The sequence below is a fragment of the Pyxicephalus adspersus genome, chromosome 4 (genome assembly GCF_032062135.1).
Source record: "Pyxicephalus adspersus chromosome 4, UCB_Pads_2.0, whole genome shotgun sequence".
Taxonomy (NCBI): domain Eukaryota; kingdom Metazoa; phylum Chordata; class Amphibia; order Anura; family Pyxicephalidae; genus Pyxicephalus; species Pyxicephalus adspersus.
Genome location: NC_092861.1, coordinates 114,034,975 through 114,056,640, shown reverse-complemented (window position 1 = coordinate 114,056,640; position 21,666 = coordinate 114,034,975). Strand labels below are relative to the sequence as shown.

Sequence of the window (21,666 nt, the reverse complement as noted above, 5' to 3'; positions counted from 1 at the left end):
AACTCCTGCTTTTTCTTTCATACTTGCCTCTTCTCTTTTGTTCTTCTGGATCTTCTGGATCCTGCTGCATGTTTTTGTGTCATTGTCTCATTATGGCTTGGGCTTTTCATTTGCACTTAGTCCTCCTATGTTTCCATGGACTTAAGGATTGGTATGTTAAGGGCCCTAATATCCCAAAAGCATGCAAGCCTTCTGATAATTCCACTCTCTTCGTCTTGATGTGATTCGCCTCCAGGAGACCCACTTTTCCTCTAGTTCAGATCCCAAATACTTCAGTGCCCAGTATCCACTGATCTTTATAGTGAACCATATGCATAAACGCTGGTGGGACCTTGTTGCATTCAGTAAACCTGTTAACTTTGTCAGGTGTCACAAAACGTGCAGCTCCCTATGTTACCTGTTGGTGGCACTGTGGCTTAGCATGCCTTGCTTATACTTCCACTAGTAACCAGCAGGTGAATTGTTGAAGAGTCACCTCCTGGTTTGGCAACGCCTGTGACTTATTAGTAGGCTTTTATATTCTGGCTTCACAACCCTCTCATTGCCTTAGTGTTGGATCTGTATCCTAGGACCTAAATCCTTGCTGGTGCTCTGGCTACTTTCCCTCTGAAATCCCGAATTAGAATGAAGTTAAGTTCTCAAACAATTAAAACCAGGGAAAAGCCCAGGGCCTGATGGCCTGAGAGCCCAGTACTATAAATCCTTTACCTTACCAATTATCCGACAAGAACAATTGCACATGTGTACCTAGCCTAACACAGACATGACCCATTGGGCAATTTCTGCGCAATAGCCCTTATCAATATTGATTACGCTTATGTCAAAAGATTTAGCAACCTGTCTTAATGGTTTTATTTACTCACTAGTTTGCATTGACCACAAGGGCTTCATCCCAGGGTCCTGGGCCTACATATGTAGGGCACCCTTCTTTTTCTGCTTGCGCATAGGGAGCGTGCCCCTTCTATGTGGCTTTGGACATTTAGAGGGCATTTGATTCGCTTTCTTGGCCCTATCTATTCTCATCTCTACAATGATGAGGCTGTGGCCCTTTTTTCCCCAAATATAGCTATACCCAAGCTTACGGTTGTTCTGGGGCAGTTCTCAGGTATCTCAGGACTTTGTGTCAATAGGCCTGATTTATTAAATCTCTCCATGGCTGGAGATCAGTGAACCTGGGTAATCCAGCAAACCTGCAATGAACCTGGTCCAGGATTGAAAACATTTGCTAACAAATTCATTTTTAGGGATCTATCCCAGGTTTGCTGAATCACCTAGCTTCACCGATATATACTGATATACCGATGAATCTTCTGCAGGTCTGCAGATCAGAAAAATCAGAAGTCAATCTGCACAAAATTTTATTTAGCGAGTGTTTCCTGCTGATACATAAAGTGACAGCGACACCTAGTGGGTACAAATGTAATCAGCATTTAGGAATATTGCTGGAATTATCTCAATATGTGGTGGCCCAATGAGCCTATTGGACAAATTATTCCTGAAAACAAGGGTGTCTGGTTGCCCATGGCAGCCACTTTCAAGAACTTTTAATTATTCTGTAACAGAAAGCAGTGAAAATCCTGGCCGGTTTGCAGCCATCTAAAAATCAAGTTGGACGGTCCTAAACTATCCACTGCCTACATTACCTGCTTTGTAATGCGTATGCAGCTGAATAGACTACAACTTCTTTGACTGCCATCTCTGTAAACAAAACTAGTAAGCACGTCAGAAAAAGTCATGAACAAAGGTAAATCAGAGCTGTTAAACCAACACTATTACAAACAAATGTGTGTGGTGTGGTCACGCGCTGATTGACAAGCTGAAAGAAGCACACTGACCTGAAATCGGGAATAGGAGGGTTTAGCATTGCCTCCAGAACAAAGGAAGAGGAAAGCTCTGAAGTTGGGTGGCAGGCTGAAAATGTGAAAGTTATTTAAAGCAAACAGAATCCGGACTTTATCTACACAAAATAGTTCATGTTGTCAAAGCTGAACGTTTTTTTGACTGATCTAAATGTTCACCCTGCTTCCTATCCAACCCCTAAATAAGTTATTGTGTAAGTAGTTGACTCCAGAAGTCACATAATAAGTAGAAAGCACTTGTATGCAATCAAATTGCCATATGATCTCCAAAATCTACAGAGTCCAAACTCTCTAGAGATGGTCTTGTAACCTTTTCCAGCTTTACGACATCAACAACCCTTTTTTTCCTCATACATCCTTTGTTGGAGCCATGATACACATCCACAAATGTGTTGTATGAATGGCCAGACTTTGCATGTGTGATCCCCATTCTTTAAATAAAACTTGGGTCACTCACTCACACCTTTTCATCTTATTGCTTGAAAACGCAAGGCTCTGGTTTCACCTTCAAATTATTAGATAATAAAGATTTACTTACTTTTGCCACACACAGAGATATGTTATTGGATCATTTTTTCGTCAATAAATACATGACCAAATATCATAACTTTTGTTAAATTTGTAGAAGTAGGTACCGGTACAACTAGTCAGATGATGTTTTGGGTCACATTCATATAAAAATCTAGAAAGTTTTATAGGATTCACATACCACTATAAATCTTGTAAGACATAAATTTTTTCCTTACTGTAACAGTTATTTAATCTGTAATTTAGAAAGTGATGCAATAACTTGCAGTAGTAATAGTAGCTCGTGTAGACATGGACAATGTGTAGTTTTTTTTCATTTTTTTTCTTTATTCTTTTTTATAAAGCAAAAAAAGGCAAGAGTACAAGCGTGATTTACTTATTAAAAAGAGACATCTAATCTTTCCTCAGAGAAATGGACTCCTCTCTTATGCCGTCCTTGGTGACAATGCAGATTTTCAGTGCATCTCCTGTGTACACATCTCTTTCAGTTGCAGAAATAAACACATCTTTGACAAGCTGCAGAGCCTTATCCAGTGTCAGAGGAAGGCGTTCTACATTCTGCATGTTCTTGTAGCCAATCTAAAAACCAAAAAGTAGATTAAAAAGGAATATATTTAATGCCAAAAGTATACTAGGTAGATGATGTTCTTATGGTAAAAGGTACATAACAAGGCTAAGGATGGAATATAAGCACGGGACTATGTCTTCTAACTGCTTTAAGTGGATGTAAACTCCAGTGTCAGGGGTTTTGCAATAATGTGAAAATACTTTTACATTATGCCTTATTTCCCTGACAGTTTGCCCACCTCCAGCGCTGTGACAGACACAAAGTCCCTAGTTGCTGCCAATATAATGCTGTCCTTTTCCTGGTTTGAAGTCTTTGGCACGAATGGGATGGAATAACTCCCAAGCCAGCCTACAGGAGCTGTTTTGGCACCGATCTGTGATCACATGACTGTACGCTGAGCTAAGTAAGTGTTGCTTAGTGTACAGAACAAGAAAAAAAGCACCTGCCTGTCAGGACCTTTTGTAAGTTGAACATTACTTCTGCTTTAGGTGTATCTAATGCAGAACAAGAGCAGTGCCTAGCAGAGATCCTCTATTGAGATCACAAGCAGAGTATCGATGTTTGGAATTCTGGATACATTTTTGAAATGAACACTGCCAGGAATGAGGAAGCGAAAATGAACACACTGCTTATGTAACAGCAAGAGGGAGAGATTGAGGCCGCTGCTGACTGCACAGGAACTGTAGACAGACAGTTGGAGCAAAAGTTATTAGAATTTGCAGACTGTAGTAATAAAATGAACAATTGATAGCATCAACGCTGACATGCTATACTCAAATATTCAAAGTTATCTTGATGTTTTGGTGGAATAACTGGACATACATACACTTTATAGTTAATTAAAATTGACTTTCTAAATGCATCTAACATACTATATGTTACTGCATGAATACTTTACCATAATCTGGTAAAACCAATAAACTCCAAATAAAATGGTTCATATTTACCACATCTACAGCTAGCAGGTGCAGCTCTATGCAAAGTTATCTTTATTTATGGTGCTACAAACAGATTTTAATGAGACAGAGCTCCTCTCCCAGTCTTGAAAGATGAAAGCATCCAAATGAAAAATGAAACCCAACAATGCTTTGCAAAATGGGTTCAAAAAAATAAATAAATAAAATATAACATTGTTGGATATCTTACCTGATTGTCCAGAAGCGGCTGTAGCATGGCACTTGCAGAGCCACCAGCTTTGTACGCATCTCTCTGATAGGATCCTACTGGATCAAAGCTGTACACAGCTCCTTTGCCTAGAAAACAGCAATGGCTTTGGTCAAGTTATCAATCAAATATCAAATGAATTACATGAACCCAAGAAAGAAAAAAAAAACTGTACATATAATTCTCTAGTGAGTACATTCCCCGTATTTATTAATTCTCTCTGTTTAGGATCAGCATTAGGATAATTTATACCAAAACATTTTAAAAGCTAAAAAAAAAAAAAAAAAAAAAAAAAGATGCCTAAACATGCAAAAGCAAAACATTATTTGGTTTGTTTGTTTGGTTTTTGTCATAGCAGTTATCCCAAACAATAGATCTCCACAATCACAGAAGTGACTGTTATACTTATTTACTAAAAGAGGTTATTGTTTCCCATACATTCTATATGCCAAATTTGCAAATATGAATTTGGCATGTGCTACATTGCCCTGTCATTCATTCTAAACTGCAATTCAATTGACTGTAGAGTGCAATGCATGACACACCACAATTCACATACCATGAGTTGTGGTGCACTCAGTTGCTAATAGGAAGGGTCATATATCATAAACCCTCAATGTCTTACAATAAATGTGGTTTATTCATCTTTTGTTATATCTGAATGTGGCAAAAAGACAGGGGACCACTGTTGTTGTATACTATACCAGGGTTTGGTATAGTATATAACTATTTCCATTTGTATTGTGCACCAATTATTAATGATTAGAACTACCCTGTCCTTGTGTCCATTATCTTGTATAATCATAATAAAATAAAAATAGGTCTGCTGTTTAAGGCTATCCTTCTCGGCATCTATTGGATTTACCAGCTTCCTTAACCCCCCTGGCGGTCTAATTATGTCTGTATTTTTACGCAGTAAAAATTTACGCACTTCAATAGAGTTATTTTGTTTAGAATCCAATACAAAATAATTTAAATTTCCCACCGCACCTCCCGCATGCACCGACGTTGCTGGGAACTCCTGGGGAACGTCAGTGCACTCACCAGCTGAAGATCGAAAGAAGAGGACGCGGCCAGAGGACCGGAACGGATGTGGACGCCGATGGGACCAGGTAAGTAGGTTTTTTTATTGTTTTCAGCTACCCCGAGTGTGGCTCGGGGTAACCGCTTTCAGCGTGTTTTTTTTACCCTGAGCCACACTCAGTAAACAGGCTAAAATGAAGTTGGTATATTTTTGTATGTAAACACTGAGCTCAGCTAATACCTTTATATTTGCTACAGCCAAAAGCTTTAGTTTTTCTTTTGACTATAGCAGGGAGGGTTATAACTGCATAATGCTGCATAGGTTTTCCTCTGAAAATATCTGCTTATTGTGAAAGGCACCATGACTCTATTTATTTCTATGAATGAGACATTCCTAATGGCAGCTTCCATTGAACCAGCAGGGTAGGCATTACTAATAATAATACATGAGGCAACTGCGCATGCAAACTAAACAGAGAATTCAGTGGCAAATGTTTTGAAACAAAAGTTCTAGGGCACCAGGCAGGTCTGTGCAGTGAAGACAAACCAAAACGTGCGGTCACCTTTATATAGTAACAACAATCTGACAATGTGCTAAAGCTGCAAATATTAGTAAATGTTGTCTTAATTAGATATAACAATATTAAAAAAAAACTGTTCACGTCCATGCAAGACTGCAATAATATTGTGCAGCTCTTCATTGAACCCAGGACTGGAATGTCCGAAATTACATAACATGATGTCATTTAGATTAATAATGGGATTTCTTTGAAAGCAGGCATGACTTATGGCAGATGTAAAAATTCTTTTGCTATGAAAAACCTGTGAAAGAGCAGATGTTCCTACCAACAACACTCCACTAAATACACAATTCTTATCCTCTATGTCCCAGCTTCCAGAAACTGGCACTTTAAGTTACATTCAGACATTTTGGTCATTAACCTGTATACTACTCACCTACCACTTTTGCCTATAGCATGCACACCTTATAAAATAGGAGAGAGTATATCCCACATAACACAAGCGTGAATTAGGAACATTAATTGGTATATTATTTTTTACAACATAACATTTCATGCAAAAATTCACCTTCTTCATCTAGGCCTCCAATGATGTTGTACACATAATATGGAAAGAAGCGTCTTGAGTACAGAATGGTGGAAAGCATGGCTGCAATAGCATTTGTGGTCATGGTCTTGTTGTTTGAGTGCTTATACATCTAGAAACAAAATAAAAAAAGTTTATAATACTATTAGATCATCTCTTGTAAAGTGATGATCTACATTCCTAATGCTTCTAATGAAAAGAAAGATTTGGTTATTCTCAAAACACAGAAGTTACCGCTAAGGTTTTGTTCTCCTGACTTCAGTACTCTGATCTGCAAGTTCAAGCGTGCCAATATAGAATTCCAACTTTACTGGTTATGACCTGCATGGATCATGGATTTGGAGAGTAGTGGAATCAGGAAATTATCAATGAGAACCCCTATATTTCTGCTATTAACGTTTTTGTTTACAAACAACACAGTCCAGTATGGCAGGACAGGACAGCTGATTTTTTTCCTCCATTGGATTAAAGTAATACTTAAAGGTCTTATGCCTTCCATAGCCTACAAATGGACAGTGAAAAAAGCGGCAGACTAATAAGCTCCTATCTATCTCCATGCAAGGGTCCTCCGGGCTTTGACATATACAGGCAGTATACTGGGAACCCCAGCCAAAAACATTTCTATATCATCCAGAAAAGCACCAGAAAAGAGATTGTGTTTGAAAAGAGGGCCAAAAAAAATCATTTTTATCTTTATTCTATTTTAAATAATCGTTCTAAATCACATTTAAAATGAACATTAAAATGTTACACTAAATACCTTTAATCTGGCCTGAATTATTTTGGTGAGAGTCAGGCAGTCCCCATGAAATCCACTGCATCCAATAACAGTTGTGTCTGTCCTACAAAACAATTTTTTGAAAAATTAATACATGCTACAAAACATACCTTTAACTAACATGGCAAAAAAGCAAACTAAGAAAAGCAATAGAGATGAATATCATATATTTATGGAGAGAGGGTGTATATTTTAAGCCTTATCTGTGCAAATCATAACAATTTAGCTAAAAGCATGCACTACCAGACCTGTTTTACAATATAAATGTTTCCTATGTCACATCACCATGGGCTTTCATTAAAAACGCAACGCAGTCTAATAAATAATCATGGCAGAGGAGGCCTAAATGGAGCTTCTCTTCATATCTATAGACAAACTACCTCTGTGTTTCTGCTCTCCTCCACTTAATAAACTTTAAAGGGGAACAAAGGTTTTATATAGAACTCTGGTGAAACATTTTTATAGATCAAATACCTTTATAGTAAATGTTTTGGAGCAGTATATCTACATTAATCATAATATATTTATTGCATATGACAGAGTGCCAAGGAAAAGAAACTTGGTGAATCATTTGCACGGGGAGGAAAAAGTTTGCAGTAGCAAGGGAGTAGGTAAACATGCAACTTAGTATATCTATACATTTATTTCATACCTATCTGTTTATTAATCATTTTTGTTTTCATTTTACACACTTAGAGGTCTATTTATAAAACCGTGAATATGACATTCCTTGAAATGTTCCCTGGTGGGGAACCAATCACTGCCATTGAAAAAAAATGTCCCTAGATATTTTTTGACAAGAAAATGTTTTAGTGAATGTCAGAATCACTGCTTTATAATTAAGACACCTTAGATCAAAATTCACTTACAGTTTGTAGCATTTTGGTGTGTCTCTGCTGTGGATTGAATAGTCTTCACTCAGTCGAGTATCTGAGGCAACAAGTGCAAAATCTTCCCCTGCAAGAGCCAATACAGTGCTAGAAAAGGAAAAGAAAGTTTACTGGCTACTGTAAAAAAAAAAAAAAAGCAGTGTATAACAGTAATAATAATGTAAAGATTAGTTCATTATAGTCCATAATCTGGTTTGTGTATAATGGAAGACCCGCATGTGTTGTTCAACTAGATTCAGTCTTTCATGGTAAAGGAAAGCTGAATATGACCAAACAATGGAGACAACACAACAGCTTCCTAACAGGCCCACCGCTTACTGGTTCCTACACACATCATAAGTACAGCAAACATTGCTTTACATTTTCAGAATACAGTGCAAGCCGAACCCCTGGTACCCCATCATCTGCCTTTATTGTTATATAAGGCTGGGTACACGAATGCAATTATTGTTGTTGGAAAGGTTCTTTCATGATCTCTTTCCAACAACAATAAAGATGCATGAAGGAGTGCTGTATATAGCTCCGTTCTGCTCTATGGAGAAGGGAGAATGACGGAGCGGCGCTTCACTGCAATCTCTCCCCTTCGCTTTTTTTTTTACAATAGCACAGCTTCTGTGGATCCGCCAGGCTGACGACAAGCGCTGTACACATGCCAGATTCTTGTCCGATATCCACCCTGTGCTGATTATTGGACGAGAGCCATCCGACATATATACGTAGCCTAAGGCTATGTACACACGTCGGCTGATTATCGCCCAAGATCGTAGTGCTTGTCTTCAAAGACAAGCAGGCGAGAATCTGAAATGTCAGGACGGATTCATGAATGACAGATCGGGAACTGCTTCTATACAAGTTAAGGAAGGAAAACTGCACAATGCCGCCTGCTCGTGCCACCATCTCCAAAACAGAATATGGATATACAGCGCTCATTTGTTCATTTATCACTGGAAACGATTGTGCCCCTAATTCCCTCCTGGCACCGCTCTCATCCTTACCCTCCGTTGAAGGTGTAGGGGCTGAACCTTTGCTGCACCGGTCCAGTATAATGATAATCCATTTCCCTGTACATGTTATCCCTAGCCCGGGACTCCGCAGACAGATACATCTTGATACAGTAAATACACCACCGCTTTCACACCCGGCGAATAGCTCTGCTGTCTCACGGCAAAGATGGAGGATACAACACTTCCTGCCCCCTGCTTCCTGTACAGACTCTTCCTTTCACATTGTGTCGCTGGATGGAGACTAGCCGCCATGTTGTTGGTTGTCATAAGCTTTGTAGAAGGTTTGTAGAAGCTATAAGTGAATAGGGAAAAATAAATATTAAAATATTTTATATTAATTTGATGTAAAATAATAAAATGTTAAATCAGAATTTCCACTTTATTATATACCACATATTAATATTATTATTATTATTATAATTAAACAGTATTTATATAGCACCAACATATTACGCAGCGCTGTACATTAAATAGGAGTGGCAAATGACAGCCAGTGGCACAGGAGGAGGAGAGGACTCTGCCCCAAAGAGCTTACAATCTAGGAGTGCTGAGCCCCCTGTACCCACCCATATTACCAAGCTTGGGCAAGGGTGATGTAAAGTTTTGGAAAGATTCCTCAGAGTAGCTAAAAATTTTGTGGATTTTTGGAATAGACTGGAGCGTCCTCTCTTGATATTTGAACTCCTTTGATTTCCATGGGACTTTACCGGGAAGGACAATGCCATCACAGTGACATCACAACTAAGAATGTGTAGGCCGATAGGTGAATAAGTTTTATCTGAACCATTTTTCCCCATTAGGTTTCACCTAATAAGCATAGGTACTGTTAGAGCAGGGTGGGGGTCTAGTAAGTGAGCAGCCTTCCTGTGCTTTATTGTTATTTAAAAATATATTTTTAATATGTTACATCTTCAACTTTCTTTAGAATCCCAGATGATCCTACCATGATGGGCTAATTCAGCTCTTTCTTGTTATAGAGCATGACAACACTCTCTCATTGTCTCTCTGTGTTGTCACCCTGTCACAATGGCTTCAATTATTATTATTATTATTATTATTATTATTATTAATAATATTAATAAGAATAATAATATTAATAATAATAAATGGCTGATTTGACGCCCATTAGGTAGATAGGGTCCACTGTTGTTGCCATGTGGAATCATTATGTAAAAATGTGGGTTTTTTGATTACTTTTTTTTATTATTTTTTTGGGAGGTCCCCTCTCCTCACATGTTAACTGCCATGGCAATGCAGACTGAATGGGAAACCCAGAGCCTCCTGGGATAAATAAATGTCATACCCCGTGAGGCTATAGGTTGCTCTTTCTGCACATGCCTGAGATTGGGCATGCGTCATCAGGGGCTCTCCTATAATATAAAAAAATATTGCCAATCTCACACATGTACAGTAGGAGCAGCACTTTTTTTTTACATTTTCAGAAAGACACAACATCCCATCCCAAGCCTGTGCACTGTGATTTTGGGTGAGATGAGAAGAACTTGAAGAAGATGGCGGCACTGAACCTATGGTGAACCCTGGAAAGAATAGGGAAGCTGAGCTAACACAGGGCTCACTGGCTTTGGTTTATGGACAGATTGTGGGCTAGCCATTGGCAAAATCATTTTTTTTTCACAAACCTTCTGCTTAAAGCGGAAGTAAACTAAAAAAATAACATTAATCCCGCAGGTCCCTCGATGGCGCTGGTCCTTCCCACATTGTCCTGGAATTATTCTTTGTCCCGGGTCAGAGGAAGTGCCGGGTGCCGCCATCTTCAATCTTTTCTTCCATCTACTTCTGTCTTGGCTTGTCACCTGATCTCGCACTGCGCAGGTGTGTGATCAGGTGATGTAGCCGCTGTGAGGGGAAAAAAAGAGAAGCGATCTCACCACGCATGCATTAAATTGGCATCTCACCTAGGAGGAAAATCTTGGGGAGAATTTGGGCATGAGCAGCCAGAGCCTTCTGGGATGTGTGACGTAGGTTCTGTGCTCCTATTAAAGAGCAGTGCTGCTGTGAATGACAGCTAGACAGAACTGAGTGGGGCCCTACATGACAGTAGAAGGGGCCCCAACATCTGTCTGACCACATCCACTAAAAACAGTCCCCTAACTCCCAGGGAACCTGAATTGCATTTCTACTCCCTGAGGTAACTTAGAAGGGAAAATTCACTTAGCTTAGTGAATGTGGGGAGAAGTCACATGGGAAAGAATATCCAATCACGTGCAAGGAAGTCTAAAAATCTTGAATTTTTTCCTGCATGTGATTGGATGGTTGAAGTCACCTCATTCACTAACGCTTTAATAAGTCAATGGCCTAAACTCCTTTGGTTATTCAACCCCTAAGTGTGTGTTGGTGGGTACATTGTAAACTATTGGTTTCATCAGGAAAATAAAAGAATGATATTATACACGCACAAAACATTTTGTACTTTTTTATTTTACACCTGACTTTTTGTATGTAGCATTATATCGATCACAGTCACTGTTATATATCACCCTGTCAAGAAACATGACCGCTCACATAGATTGTAGCTTCATACAACCCGCCCGCCCCCTATAATGACTGCGAGGCTGAGCCTCAACCGGAACTTCCGGATTGTAGTAGAAGCGCCAGGGCACGGGAGCACGTGACGTAAGGGGGTCAGATAACTAATGGTGATTGGTCGGGCCGGTGTACACGGGGATTTCGGACATGCGCAGGAGGTAGTGGCGCTGGCGGAATGGTGTGAGTTGTCTGCAGCATTGCGGGGAGAGTGGGGTCGGTACTGGCTGAAGGTAAGGGGTCTTATGCCGGGGTGAGGAGCCGCATGTGTCGGGGGGACATTGCAGAGTGCTTAGCCGGGCGAAGCTAGTTTGCGGTATTTATATTTTAATATGTGATAGGACACCGTTGTAATCCTCCCAACACCAGGGCTTCTGTCATCTCTACAATTATTATACTTTCAGTCTCTGCTCACTTCTCTGTTTACATAACCGGGATATGACCCCTATCAGCCTCCTCTGCTCACTGTACAGCAGGGCTCAGACAGGGGGATAGAGAAGCATTACAGGGAGCAAAACAGTTGTGTAGCAGTGGCCATGTGCTAGGGAAAACCATAGCAGGAGAGTGAAGGAATTTCACTGCCCTGGCACAATGGGGACACTTTCTATTTAATGATCCAGAGCTGTCAATATATCAGGAATGGATGGCCAGAAATATAATTGTGCTGATAAAATGGATTATGTGGTTTTATTTCATGATCGCCTTTAAGTTTTTACCCAGAGTTCAACTTTGATGTTGGCTTAGTTTTGTAGATGATGAATGTATGAGACTTTGTATTGCTGTCTGTGCCTCCTTCAGGTGAATTTACCCAACTTCCTTCCCTGGTAATAAGATGGGGAGGAATATATCAGGGGGGTAGAAGACAGGAGGGACACTGCTGGGAGGAAGGAGAGGGGGGCAAGATAGCGGGTGAGAGGAAAAGGCAAGAGGGGTGAAAAATGGGTGCTGATGGGACAGAGATAGAAGAGGGCAGGAAGGGTGCCAATAGAGGGGGAGAGGGCAGAAAGGGTGCTTATAGGGGGGAGAAAAGGGCAGGAAGGATGCTGATGGGTAGGTTAGAGGGAAAAACAGGTGCTGATAGGAGAAGATGGTAGGAAGGGTGCCAATAGGGGAGAAGGAAGGATGATGATGACGTGAGAAGTTTATGGAGAGAGGGCATGAAGCTTCTGTTAGAATAACTTTTGGAGAAGGCAAAAATGTTGCTGTAGAGGGAGCAGTAAGGGAGCCGATGGGGAATAGGAAAAGAAGGGTGTGGATTGAAGGGGCAGGAAGGGTTGCCGATGGAATATATCTTGGATAGAGATGGGGCAGTATGGTGTTGATAGGGGGGGCAAAGAAAAGGCAGGCATTATGGGGATGGAGAGAGGGGAAGGTAGGGTTCTGATGGGGAAAAGTGCAGGAAGGGTGCGATATGGGGTGGAGGGGGGAAGAGTTCCAATGAGCAGGGAAGGAGAGAAAAGGTAGGAAGGATGCCTATGTTGGAAGATAGGGTGCAGATAAGGTGCTGATGTGATAGAACAGGGGTGTAAACTTTGGCCAGCAACGTCCTTTTTTTGGCCCCCAAAGAAATCCTAAATTTGGTTTGCAGATGACCCACCGCTGCATTAGAAAAGCGCCGCTACTACAATTCCTGGCATCACTCATGTCTATAGACCAGCAGCCTCTCTGCCTCTGCGTGGCCCCGCATTGGACTGTTTTCTTGATGCAGGGGATTGTAGTAGCGGTGCTATTTCAGTTTCATGTTTGGCCCACGACTTTGTCTAAGTTTTAAATTTTGGCCCACTGTGTATTTGAGTTTGACACCCCTGGGACAGAATATGTCTTTGATGGGAATGAGGGGGGGCATGAGTGAGGGCAAAATGTGTCCCCAGACAAGGAGGGGGGCATAGAGAGAGCAGGAATGGTGCAAAAGGGGGTAGACAGAAGTCAAGAAGGGCACACATAGAACTGGATTATTTCCTGAGGAGGGAGAGGGCAGAAAGTTGGCAAATAATAGGAGAGAATTGGCAGGAAGGGTGCTGATTTGGGGATAAGGGGGGGGGGGGGGTGTAAGAATAGTATGACACTTAGTCTAAAAAAAAAAAATCAACTAGTGCTTTGTATAAAATGTAGTGTTTGCTTTCCAGATCTTCAGATGGGTGAGTACAGTGCATAGGTATCCTTCTCTTTAATAGGAAGGTACAATTCTACTTTCTCCACCACTAAAAATAACTTCTGAACAACCCCTAAATGAGCTTGGGCCTAAAGAAGTTGGCATTGTTTTTGGATTGTGTTCTATACGTCTTTTTCTTTGCATGGTAGAGTTGTACCTTCCATGCAGAATCCTGTCCATTATTAATGAAGTGACAGCTGAGGGCCCCGCAGTATTGATTGTCTGCCATACCCATTACATACAAGGGTCATTACATCTGGGTTCTCTGAATCTGTACTATACATCCTTGAATACTTTGCCTTTTTGGGTTGAGGAATGTTTCTGAATTGTTGCATTATTCATTTAGTTTTTCCAAATGTAGTGTCCCCCCCTCCCCATCTTCCAAAAGACTTTTTATACATGGCCATGCTACTGACCTGTTGTAAATTAACATTACGGCACATTGTCTCACGTTCTTGAGATTTCCACCAGGTTTTAGTATTCCCATTACACAACTTGTTGCCCCAGTTTTGTAGCACGTTGCTGGCATCAAATTTTTCATTTCTCAGTTTGTATATGTGATATGTTGTCTTTGTGGTAATGTCGGGTAAATGCAGGGTTTGAAAGACATAAACTTTGGAAAACTTTGTGTGTGTGAAGTCTAAAAAAAAAGTGTAGGGTATAGTAGACAGATCCTGCCGTACTGTACTAGAATAGAGAAAATGAAAAGTCTTTTACTGCAGACAGATTGTTTTTGTACTTTTGTCACAATGGAGAGAGCCAGCATTTATTTGGTGGCAGGATTAATAAAAGAAGATATGCCCATCTTGCTTTATTGAACACTATTCTTTGTATAGCAGACATGAGGGTTCTCCTTGTGTGATCTCTGTGGGGCCAGCATTCTATCTATCCAGCCTTTACAAGCGAGGCAGCTGTGTGATAGACATAGATTTGTGTTTAGGTCAGGATCATATTGAATGGAAGTTTAAAAAGAAATACTTATGTGATACATTGTTTGTTTTGCAGTTTTATGAGATTTGGGGATGGTTGGAAACTGAATTGGAGCCACATCTAAACGCACAGAAAGGTTTTTTCTTTCTGAGTTTAAAGAGGCGCAAGGAAGAAAATGGATCAGAATAATAGTATATCGACCTTCCAGGGTCTGGCCTCCCCACAGGTAAGCAAACAATCATATTGCACATAATTTACAGAGCAAGTGAACATTTGTTTGATTGACAATTTTACCAAATGATTGATTTGGATTTTTCCAGTCTAATATCTTTTTTTCTCAAGGTGACATAAAAATATCTATATACCTTTTTTATTTCTTTCTATAGGGAGCAATGACTCCAGGAATCCCCATCTTTAGCCCAATGATGCCCTATGGCACTGGCTTGACACCACAGCCGGTACAGACTGCAAACAGTTTATCTATTCTGGAAGAACAACAAAGACAGCAGCAGCAACAGGCCCAGCAATCCACATCCCAGCAGGTTGTTCAGGGCACAGGACAGACCCCACAACTTTTCCACTCACAGACTCTAACCACAGCACCACTTCCAGGCAACACACCGTTGTATACGTCCCCCATGACTCCAATGACTCCTATTACCCCAGCCACTCCTGCTTCAGAAAGTTCTGGAATTGTACCTCAGTTACAGTAAGCACATTTTTTAAAGACTTATGTAAAGCAAGCCATTCAAAATAGCTTTATGGCTGTAGTATAATAAGGTGCTTTCATCCTAATCCTTTTCCTGCCTAGTAAGTCGCTAAGCTAGAACATAGATAAATATCAAATAGAACAGCGGTCACCAACCAGTGGTTCGCGAGAAAATCTTGGGGATCCACAGCTCTGGTCGGCGCACACCCAAGCGGGGTCACCCCGAGAAGAAGGACCCCGCTGGGGGGGACGCACCGGCCAGAGCTGCGGACCACGTCCCTCAAGCAGTTCCCAGGCTCGGGGGTGGGAGAGCCGTGTCCCTGCACACTCTCCTATTGCAGGCTCAGATCTGCTATGGGGTAGTGGGCTGGGTTATGTCATAATGACATCACTCTGGGGGAGGTTCCCCCCCCTTTGAGTGACATCCGGCTCCCCCCGCATGCGTGGTCGGGAGCCGGTGATTTTAGTGGTCCGTGGCACCGAAAAGGTTGACGACCACTAAAATGGAGTACCACTTACCTAATGGTATTCTTGTACTTTTTTTTTTTTTTCCCCCGTTAATGATGGTGTTGTTTTTTTTTTTTTAAGTGATTGTTCTTGGATTTCATTTTGTTGCAGTATTGCTTTTACAAACTTGTAAATATCTACATCATTGTTACCCAAGAGAATTGATAAATGTCCCCATTGGTCTTCACAAGTTCCACAAAAGCCCATTGCCAGTATAGGGCAGAGAAGTCCCTGTAAAAGTTGTAGTCAGTCTGACAAGCTCTGTTCTAAGTTAGCAGCTGAGTTGTAGATCTGTCTCAACGGGGCGTTAAACCTCCGCAGAGAGACCACGGATTCCATACATACAGTATGCTGGCAGGGTACAGACTTTTCTAGTCAGACTTAAAGTGGAGCTATAGTCTCTATTTCCTGTGTGTCCCCATAAATTTGCCATATATATATTGCTATTATGTGTACTTTAAGTTCTGTATGTCTTTGATCACCTTTTTTGTTTTGATTCTCTTAGTATTATATATATTTCCTCTGGGGTAAAAAGGTTGATGAAATCTGCTGTATAGGATCAGAGCAGGGTGGCAATGGGGCAGTTAGTCATGCCACTGCCTTTTTTAGTGGTTTTTGTTCATGCAAAATGATTGAAGGTTAAGTTATCTTCCCATTTAAATCTTCGACTGCTAAATTAAGCTCAGCTAGAACCTTATTTATGTACTTATTTATGTCTGTGTACATTCTTATAAGTTTGGTTAGGATATAATTTTATGTGCATGCTATAGATGTTCCTTAATCGGAGATATTTTCTTATTTCTAGAAATATAGTATCTACCGTCAATCTTGGCTGCAAATTAGACCTGAAAACCATTGCACTTAGAGCGCGAAATGCTGAGTATAATCCAAAGGTAAGTACGCTTATAATAAGTCCGTATAATGTTAGGCTCATTCCAGTGATTGTATCTATAGAGAGCAAAAAGCAGTTTTTAATGGTTGCCACAAATTAATTGTAACTTTTATAAACCTCTAACACTATTTATGTTCTGTCCTCCAGCGTTTTGCTGCCGTTATTATGAGAATAAGAGAGCCACGTACAACAGCACTTATATTTAGTTCTGGAAAAATGGTCTGCACGGGAGCTAAAAGGTAGCTTTTGTTTTTCTAAGTTACAAATGTTTTTTCCCTGAACAGTTTTTTAGTAGAGGTAACATTTTAATTACATATTGTCAATATGCTGGAGTAGGAAAAAAGGCAAATAAGTTGGTTACTGAGGATTTAATTGGGGTTTTGCTGCTTTATAAGATTGGACTTCTGTCATCTAATCACTCGTTGGGTCTGATTTATTAAAGCTTTCCAAGGCTGGAGGATACACTTTTATCTGTGAAGCTGGGTGATGAAGCAAACCTGGAATTGATCTGGTTCAGGATTGAAAACATTTGGTAGCAAATGACTTTTAAGAAATCAATTCCAGGTTTGCTGGATCACCCAGCTTCACTGATGAGAGTGTATCTTCTCCAGCCTTGGAGAGCTTTAAAAATTCAGGGCCCAGTGTGTGTTGGTTTAGAAATATTGGATCCGCAGTATTACAAACTAGTACTGGTTTGATGGAACTGGTAAACTCTCTGCATTTACAGCACCCCTTATAGCACAAGCTAAGGGAGTGTAACATTGGGCTTTCAATAATAAGCCCATACATTTTAATGTAACTTAAAAAAAAAAAAACTTACAACATTTTTCAAAACTCCCTAGGCAGCCAGTCCTAAAATTAATTTTCAACTTTTTTAACAGAATAGGTTGAAAAAACTTTTTTGTTACAAACGTGTAGTCCCAAAATCCCCTTTAACCCTTGTCCAACCTGTGGCGCTCAATTGTCTGTAAAGCATTGACTTGTAAAGGATTTTTCAAGGGCACTGTTGCGTAGCAGTCTCATGTACTTTGTACCCAGTCTGACTGTCTCCTGTAAAAATGTATCTGCTTTCCGGCTACCCCTGTAGCATTTGTGCCCTGTGTGTGAATTTCAGCTGCAATGTGTCTTCTGATGTTACAAGTGTCTGAATATAATCTGCAGCTTTTTTGTGACATCAGTGGCCACATTTGCGTTCCCTTTAGAATTTGAGTTGAGTTAGCACTGCTCTAAGTTAGTTACCTCTGCGTATACGTAAAATAAGGGAAAAAATGCTATTGGCATATAGTTTAGAATAGTTGTAACCTTTTTTTTTTTACTGTTGTGCCAATTTTTGATCTATCTTTTTTTCTTCCTTATGTTCCCCCTTCCCTCTTTAATTTTTCCCTATTTAGTGAAGAGCAGTCACGCTTGGCAGCCAGAAAGTATGCTCGCGTTGTGCAGAAATTGGGATTTCCAGCTAAGTTTCTGGATTTTAAAATTCAAAATATGGTAGGGAGCTGTGATGTGAAGTTCCCAATCAGATTAGAAGGTTTGGTCCTCACACATCAGCAGTTTAGCAGGTAAATTCCAAACAGTTTGTTTTAATGTTATATTCATACTACTAAACATATTTTGTTTGCTCCTTTGGCTAAAATTGCTATGGAATTATTGTTATGTATAGTGCAAGCTGATGTTTTCCAGCAACAGTACCAGTCAGTGGGCAAAGAAATTCTTTGTGCACCTACATCTGTAAGAAAGTACTGCAGTTCATTAAGTTAATGACTTTGCATTAAATTTGGTTATATGTGACAGAGTTAGGTGTGACAATATACATTGTTCTTAAAGCATTAGTGCAGTTATCAATTCTCCCCTATAGATGCATGTTTGTTGTGGGTCCACTGTTTGTTTACATCCAGGCACCACAATTATTTACTGTCTTGTCTGAGCATTACTACCTGGGACTATCTATGAGACCATCTCCAGCTGGATGGAATAGTCAGTCTTTTGTGAAACCATCAAAAAATTATTCTATTTGTAATACATTTACACTTCCCATATAGTGTCAAACCACTCAATTTTACTGGTAATAATGTAGCACAACTACCACACATATGCCTAAGTGTTGCATTCTGCATGTTTTTTATATCTCATTACTTAACCAGCCTATCTGAATGAATGGCCAGTAACTGTACTACATAATAGGCACACAGGAGACCTGGAAGCTAAAGGTGGGAAGGGGTTTTAAACATTTTATGTCCTATGCAAACTAAGCTGGAGGAGGACAGCTAGTGTTGTCACTGAGGAAAAGATAGCATTTTGAGTTAAAAATGAATGTTTGTATGTTCTCCCCCTTCAAAACTGGCCGTTGAGCCTAACTAACTGATCTATCACATTCCTTCATATGGTTATTAGAAGTGTTTTGAGAAGTGTGGGCTTCTGCTTCTGTGAACTATATGTTGTTTTTTTTCTATTCTTTATTTACAACTTTCTTTGTTTTTCCTCATTCCTTAGCTATGAGCCAGAGTTGTTTCCTGGCCTTATTTACAGAATGATCAAGCCAAGAATTGTTCTTTTGATATTTGTTTCCGGAAAGGTTGTATTGACAGGTAAGTTTTTCTTGGAATACAGTACTACAAGGTGTAATGGTAAAAATTGCTAGTCAAAATTGCTTGTAAAAAGCATATGGGGGGATTAAAACAGAACAGGACTGTGTTGAAGAAAAAATTAACTGCTTAGTTATTAAAAAAAAAAAAAACATTTTTTTTTTTAAATTGGTAAAGAGAGAGTTTTCTGCAGTAACCCAATGCCTTCCAAATCATTATTTGTATTCCAGTGAACACAACAAAAGCTACTATGGGCTACCTGTTTTAAACCTGCAAATTGCATCTTTTCCGAAAATCTTAATGAGTGTAACTTGTTTACAGCAAAATGTAATGTAGCCCTAGAACTCTTAAGTACCTTGTAATGTAGGCTAAAACAATGAGAATAATAGACATATGTGATCTTTCAATTTTAATACCTTAGAAAGCTTGAATTGATTGATTTTTTTTTTTTTTATTTTTTTTTTTTGTCTAGGTGCTAAAGTCAGAGCAGAGATCTATGAAGCTTTTGAAAACATATACCCAATTCTGAAAGGCTTTCGGAAGACCACATAACAGTTGGCTTTTCAACTTTATGTATATGTGTTATAGAATATAAAAACCTTTTATCACGGCGCACCGTTAACGGATGGACTTTTGTTACCTATGGTGTTCCACTGACATTGCTATGATTCAATGACATCTTATGCCACATATTTTAATTACTTGCCAAATGTTTCTATTTTAAAGCAGGTTTTATGTGGAGGATGGGACTTGAAAAGATGTTTTAAAATGGTTTCCGTGTTCCCTTTATTCCATGTTCAGAATCTATACACTGTTTAACAGGACTGTATTGGACCATAATGTCTAGCTGAACAAGAAGTATTTCAAAAAAACTATTTTGGATACCATACACCTCAAGTGTAACACTGGGATCCAGGCCTGGTTTTGTAAATATCATTTAACAAAGAGCTCTGTATTAATCCTTCTGAAGGGTATATTTTGGCACTGTTTCACTTTTTTTAAAAACAGATTTTAGTCTATGGCCATGTAATCCTATTTTGATAGTAGCAAGACATGTTTAAGTTAAATATTGTTTGGGTCTTTCAATCTGTATATATTTTACTTGTTTTCAATTGTCCCTCATTAAACAGAAGTTTTACCAAGATTTTATGACTTTTGATGCTATGTATTTTTCCCAGTAGGCTTTGTTTTACTTCATAAGGTTACCGCATTAACTCTTATGTGCCAGAAACATTCCTGGATTTCAGTGTTCGGCTTTGTAAAATAAATTTTAATTTTGTCAGTTTACACTGAAGATGGTGTTTTTGTCTGTTTTATGTCCAAGCTACAATTCGTAGATACAAGGCTGCTCTAGCAGAAGCATTGAGTAGCCTGGTGGCTCAGTGAGATCAATAAACCCTAACCATATTTCCTGAAATTATTTCCTAGTCAGCTTCCTAGGATTGAGATGGGAAGGGGGAGCTTTTCTGTTATCCCCATTACTGTAGGCCCCATTATTGTAGGCTAAGCTGTGCACATCCAGGTGGCCATCTATCCAGTGGCCTTCCCCTTTTACACCTCCAGGTGTAGCCACCACTACCTCTGATTCAGACAGAATCCTCCTAATTTGCTAATTTACATCTGCTCAATGCAGGATTTGATCTACCTCTTTAGTGTCACTGCCATTGCATTGCCTTACTGAATCCAGATCAAATGATCCTCAGCAGCATGGTCAAGCACTGTAAAGCAAGGTTCCCAAGCCACCAGTCCAGAGTGCAGGGATCTGGAGTCATACTGGATGTATAGACCTTCCTTAAAGGGAGGCTATCATCCACCCTAAGCCCTTTCAATGCAGAGGGTTGGCACCTTACTGAAGAACTTGAACTGACATTACCTTTGCCAAAAAAAAGTTATTCAAGTTGTTCTGCTATTGGCTGTCTAGTGAGGGTAAATTCATCCAATTTAGATTTGGGGTTATGACAAGGTTTATACATTACTGCTTAGGCCTATTTGTTGTAGTAGGTGCAGCAGACCATCGCAGCTGAAATTGACACCCTATAGCAATTTGTTTTTACATGCTCACTTACAGGATCTGCAGCCAGGAGATGTTTCCAGGGTTTCCAAGCTTCCAGGGTTTGGCAAATCAAAGTCACAGCTAGAATACGGTGAAGGGAAAAATCCACTAATAAGAACAGTTTTAAATTATTCTAACTGCTTGTCTATTGTATATTTGATTTGTATGTGTTCTCTGGTAACAGTTCTCTACCTTTTTGAAGAGCTCAGGAACCACCTGAACTATTTTTTTATCTACAGTAAAATGTACATTAGTGTGATCTGTAACAAAATATAAAAAATATTAAATGCTAAATATCCCCAAAAAAGTGTCTCCAAGGTTAAAAAAAAATAGGTCCATAAATATTTAGACAGAGACAACTTTTTTCTCATTTTGG

At 39.7% G+C, this 21,666-nt stretch overlaps 2 protein-coding genes across 2 annotated transcripts; one reads left to right on the top strand and one right to left on the bottom strand.

The window, feature by feature from the left end:
• Window positions 1–2,693: 2,693 nt before the first annotated feature.
• On the bottom strand, window positions 2,694–9,100 carry PSMB1 (proteasome 20S subunit beta 1). The gene is made up of 6 exons (XM_072409337.1): window positions 8,913–9,100; window positions 7,897–8,004; window positions 7,010–7,091; window positions 6,232–6,361; window positions 4,102–4,208; window positions 2,694–2,966 (listed from the first exon to the last, which is right to left on the bottom strand). Exons 1-6 carry the CDS (start codon window positions 9,020–9,022, stop codon window positions 2,781–2,783), a joined length of 723 nt encoding a protein of 240 aa, XP_072265438.1. The 5' UTR covers window positions 9,023–9,100; the 3' UTR covers window positions 2,694–2,780.
• Window positions 9,101–11,542: 2,442 nt separating this feature from the next.
• TBP (TATA-box binding protein) lies at window positions 11,543–20,531 on the top strand. The gene is made up of 8 exons (XM_072409336.1): window positions 11,543–11,698; window positions 14,623–14,773; window positions 14,934–15,256; window positions 16,569–16,656; window positions 16,803–16,894; window positions 18,047–18,214; window positions 19,146–19,240; window positions 19,710–20,531. Exons 2-8 carry the CDS (start codon window positions 14,723–14,725, stop codon window positions 19,787–19,789), a joined length of 897 nt encoding a protein of 298 aa, XP_072265437.1. The 5' UTR covers window positions 11,543–11,698; window positions 14,623–14,722; the 3' UTR covers window positions 19,790–20,531.
• The last annotated feature ends 1,135 nt before the right edge of the window (window positions 20,532–21,666 follow it).

Coding starts and splice junctions, on each gene's coding strand:
- TBP (XM_072409336.1), top strand. CDS start 14,723: ATGGATCAGAATAATAGTATATCGACCTTCCAGGGTCTGGCCTCCCCA. Junction 14,774..14,933: donor AGGGTCTGGCCTCCCCACAG/GTAAGCAAACAA, acceptor TTCTTTCTATAG/GGAGCAATGACTCCAGGAAT. Junction 16,895..18,046: donor GTCTGCACGGGAGCTAAAAG/GTAGCTTTTGTT, acceptor TTCCCTATTTAG/TGAAGAGCAGTCACGCTTGG.
- PSMB1 (XM_072409337.1), bottom strand. CDS start 9,022: ATGTATCTGTCTGCGGAGTCCCGGGCTAGGGATAACATGTACAGGGAA. Junction 6,362..7,009: donor TAATTCAGGCCAGATTAAAG/GTATTTAGTGTA, acceptor TTTTGTTTCTAG/ATGTATAAGCACTCAAACAA. Junction 4,209..6,231: donor TGGAGGCCTAGATGAAGAAG/GTGAATTTTTGC, acceptor GCTGTTTTCTAG/GCAAAGGAGCTGTGTACAGC.